General features: G+C 35.8%; 1 protein-coding gene across 2 annotated transcripts; it reads left to right on the top strand.

Annotated features, from left to right (window-relative positions):
• Positions 1 to 1398: 1398 nt before the first annotated feature.
• LOC119571780 (WD repeat-containing protein 74-like) lies at positions 1399 to 3607 on the top strand. 2 transcript variants are annotated; one of them, XM_037918924.1, is made up of 5 exons: positions 1399 to 1610; positions 2281 to 2382; positions 2575 to 2673; positions 3071 to 3278; positions 3372 to 3564. In XM_037918924.1, the coding sequence occupies exons 1-3, from the start codon at positions 1500 to 1502 to the stop codon at positions 2665 to 2667; spliced, it is 306 nt and encodes a 101-aa protein (XP_037774852.1). In that variant the 5' UTR covers positions 1399 to 1499; the 3' UTR covers positions 2668 to 2673; positions 3071 to 3278; positions 3372 to 3564. The 2 variants fall into 2 exon arrangements, with proteins under 2 accessions (XP_037774852.1, XP_037774851.1); XM_037918923.1 differs by lacking the exons at positions 1399 to 1610; positions 2281 to 2382; positions 2575 to 2673 and having other exon boundaries at positions 3075 to 3278; positions 3372 to 3607.
• The last annotated feature ends 313 nt before the right edge of the window (positions 3608 to 3920 follow it).

The following is a 3920-nucleotide window of genomic DNA, read 5'->3' as shown; positions in this document are numbered from 1 at the left end:
CCTACAAAAGGAAGTCCAAAACAAGACAGTCAACATTTGGCTTTGGTTGCACTGTCATTTTGAAGAAAACTTTTAGAGGAGTGCTAGCTTCACTGCCCCCTCTTGGATCTGTCCAACAGCACATTGGCATTTGAGTCCTCTGACCTGATAATTTCATAGTAATTTCCACTTAACATCCTGTGCAACTTTAAATGAATCTACTTCATTCATTTAGCAGTCAGCAGCAGAATAAAATAAAACAAATTCTGTGAAAAGTTCTCTAATTTAAGTATAGAGAGAGCACACTTCCCTTGTTGCAAGCCATGGCATATGGAAAGGCTTGCAAGTTTTCGAGACAGTTGCATTGACAATGAGATGATTGTTCTCTTGTCTCTTCAATTTTTTTCTTTCACAGAGCAATAAGCTTTGCATATGATACTCATTAAGTTGTAATGTTCTCCCATATGTCTGGTGACAGAGCAGGATATTTTGAAATAATATATTGGTTACATATAATGTAATGTAAGTTTTGGGGATAAGTTGAGGGGCCTTTTTCTGTTTGGTAGAAACCCCATTCAGTTTCCTAAATAGATTTTGTTGTTTTGTATATTTGTGCATGTATGTGTGGCCTTGAGTGGTAGGCCTGTATATTATTGCGTAGACATGCATGCGCTTGTGTGTGTGTGTGTGTGTGTGTGTGTGTGTGTGTGTGTGTGTGTGTGTGTGTGTGTGTGTGTGTGTGTGTGTGTGTGTGTGTGTGTGAGAGTTAGTGTGAGTGTGAGTGTGTGGGTGTTTCTTTGTGTGCTTCTTTATCTACTTCTTGGTCAGCACCATTCTGATTTTTGGTACAAATGCAGATGGGCGTGAGATAGTAAATTATTTTAGCCTCATGTAAGTAGCGGTTTGGAAAATGAGGCCACATTAATTGATTGATGTTTCCTTCCGTGAAATTACTAAAACTGACATTCTTATTGGTGTGATAGGGATATTAATAAATGCTGATCTATTGCTCTTGTTCTGTCAAACCCACCATCATTCTGTTAGAATATATGGAGATTTTCAGAGAGAATATCAGAAACACGTTTAATTACTTTAATTTGTTACTCCAATATCCACATTAATATGAGGGGTAACCTGTTGGCCTAATGAGGCATAGTACAAATTAAAGATTGTTGGCTGAAAACCGCCATAGTATGGACAGACAGGCAAGCAGATGGATATCAAGAAAAAGCATATGGAAGTGTCAGCAACATCACACGAGATATATTTTTAAGATATACTCTACCTAACTCTTGCAGCTAGAGTATGTTTTCACCAGTATGTATCTCATGTGTATGGTATTTACTATTTTTATTATTATTATTATCATTGTTTATGTTGTTGTTACTGTGTTATTACAGTGTTTTTCATTTCCTTCAGTGTCACTGTAAGTGCTGTTAAGTCGGGCCAGATCACAGTCTGGCACAGCGATGAGGCCAAAGAAATCAATGCGCTGAAATCCGGAGAGTTTTTTGTCACGCATGAGACAAGACCCTCAGTCACCAAATATGATTGCAACCGGAGGAAAGGAAAATGACCTGCAGCTTTGGGACCTGAATAAACCAGAAGAACCTATATTCAAAGCCAAGAATGTATGTACAGGTTACTCACTTTCAGCAGGGGAATGCCATCTCTGTTTTATTTACCCTTGCCATGATTTTTTGTTCATTTTATTAGCTTTTTTTCTTCTTCGTCTTTTCTTTCTTTCATTCTTTCTATTACAAGTTGTCTGAAGAACTGTAGGTGAGATCATGTTAGATTTGGATTTCATCTGTTAACAAGAATTTTTTCATTCAAATCTTTCCAGTATAGATATTGACTGTGAATATAATTAAGTTAAAACTTATCTGATTGTATAATATGTTTATCGTGTAAAGTATTTAGTATACAAGGGATTCAAAATTACTATTTCTAGTAATTGTAAAGCTTCATGATCAAATTTATTAAGTGAAGACACTTTTACTTGTGACTTTACTATGTCTACAGTCCCCATACACATTGTTGTTAGTATTTCATTATATTAAGCTGATCCCAGAGCTTAGACAGGTTTTTTGTGGAAACATCCATGCCAATAATCTTTGAATATTAGATGATTTAGATCATGGAATATATTTCCATTTTTACTCTACCCACACATATTTAGCACTAGCTTTAGAAAATATGTAGATGTTTTGTTTTATTTAGAAGATTTGCTGATCTGTGATTCGTGAATGGAGATGTTGATTCACCTTGGATGTACCATATGAAATGAACCTGTTACAGATAAAGCCAGATATGGTACAGCTAAGAGTTCCAGTGTGGGTGTCCGATATGACATTCCTGAAGGAGCCAAACTGCATTGCTCTTGCTACTCGGCATTGTCATGTAAGTCGATCCCACGTCTGCCCTTTCCTCTGTTCTGAAGTTATGTTTTTAATAGTTTTCATTATTCAGTGTTTCCTTATCAGAGGCTAAAGGGGATGTTTTATACATTCATAACCTTATTGTGTCTTCATGTATGAAGAGGAACTGGTAAGAGACTGTTTGAGGGTGACATTCTGGTTTTCACACACACAGGTTCGAATGTACGACCACAAGAGGCAGAGGCGACCCGTTGTTAACTTTGAGTGGGGAAAAATCTCCTTTCACTTCCATCACATCTGTGGCTGATAAAAGGTTTGCATTGGATTTTCCTTTTATTGGAGTAGTGTGTCTTAATGGATTAGTTCTGCTCAATGATCAAGGGGATTTAAGTCCTTGTTTAGAAGAAGAGTTAAATGTCTTTGTAGGTGCAGTATGGCATTTTCCCATTATAGGTTTTACTGTTATTATCAACATGATTTACGGTTGGTGTAGTTATTGTATTATTGTTATTGTTGTCAATAAGTTTATTAATTATGATCCATGGGACAGATATGATTTTATGAAGTTAATTCTTCAAGAAACTTTTGTCTGCACCAGTATGCCCTGAGGAAACAATATAGGAAAAAATACTCTGCATGAGTATGTGTTTTTATTTTCTTCCCTTTGTTGTTATGTTACAAGATTTTACATCTTGTATTTTTATTTCCAGCCAGGTGGTTGTTGGAACAGCGCATGGCAGGATGGGATGCTTTGACCTGCGAATGAACAAGCCAGAACATCCTGTGCGAATATTCAAAAGCTTTGCAGGTGCAGTTCGAGATATCGTTGTTCACCCACACCTGCCGCTGGTCTTCTCAGTGGCCCTCGATAGATTCCTTCGAGTGCACCATCTCGAGACCGGAAAACTCATACATAAGGTAGTATTATATTGGGGATGTGCTTGATTATGGTCATGATTAACCCCTCATATCATTTGCAACATTCTTCTTGTACACTCTAACCTCCGGCAGGAATACTTGAAATCGCGGTTAAACTGTGTGCTCGTCCGGGATGACTTTGAGGAAGGCGACTTACTCCCGACCAGAGGAAAACCCAAGAGGAAGTGGATGGAGAGAAATAAAGAGATCGAAGAGGAACTGGAATACGATTCATCAGAGGAGTCCTGTGAAAAGATTAGGAAGATTGAGATGATGAAGTATGGTAGGCTTTTGGTGCGGATGTGATGACAGGCTTTCATAATAAAGGATACGAAACTCTTTTAGAGTCTTTTATATAATATATTTCTATGATGCAGTAGTGACATCCCTGTCAGCAAATCACAAATTGAAGTAATATATTTTATATTTTTTTTATATATATATATATATATATATATATATATATATATATATTTATGTATATTTATGTATATTTATTATTTATTTATATGAATATTATAAGATATATATAATATATATATGAAGAAAGTATATAATAATATATAGAGTAGATTAAAGATATGAGATATATAATGGATAATATAGAGATATATATATAATAGTATAGAGATTAATAGAGGA

Source organism: Penaeus monodon, unplaced genomic scaffold (genome assembly GCF_015228065.2).
Source record: "Penaeus monodon isolate SGIC_2016 unplaced genomic scaffold, NSTDA_Pmon_1 PmonScaffold_7968, whole genome shotgun sequence".
Classification (NCBI taxonomy): Eukaryota; Metazoa; Arthropoda; class Malacostraca; order Decapoda; family Penaeidae; genus Penaeus; species Penaeus monodon.
Note: the sequence above shows the minus strand (reverse complement) of the source record. Positions and strands in the feature narration are given on the sequence as shown.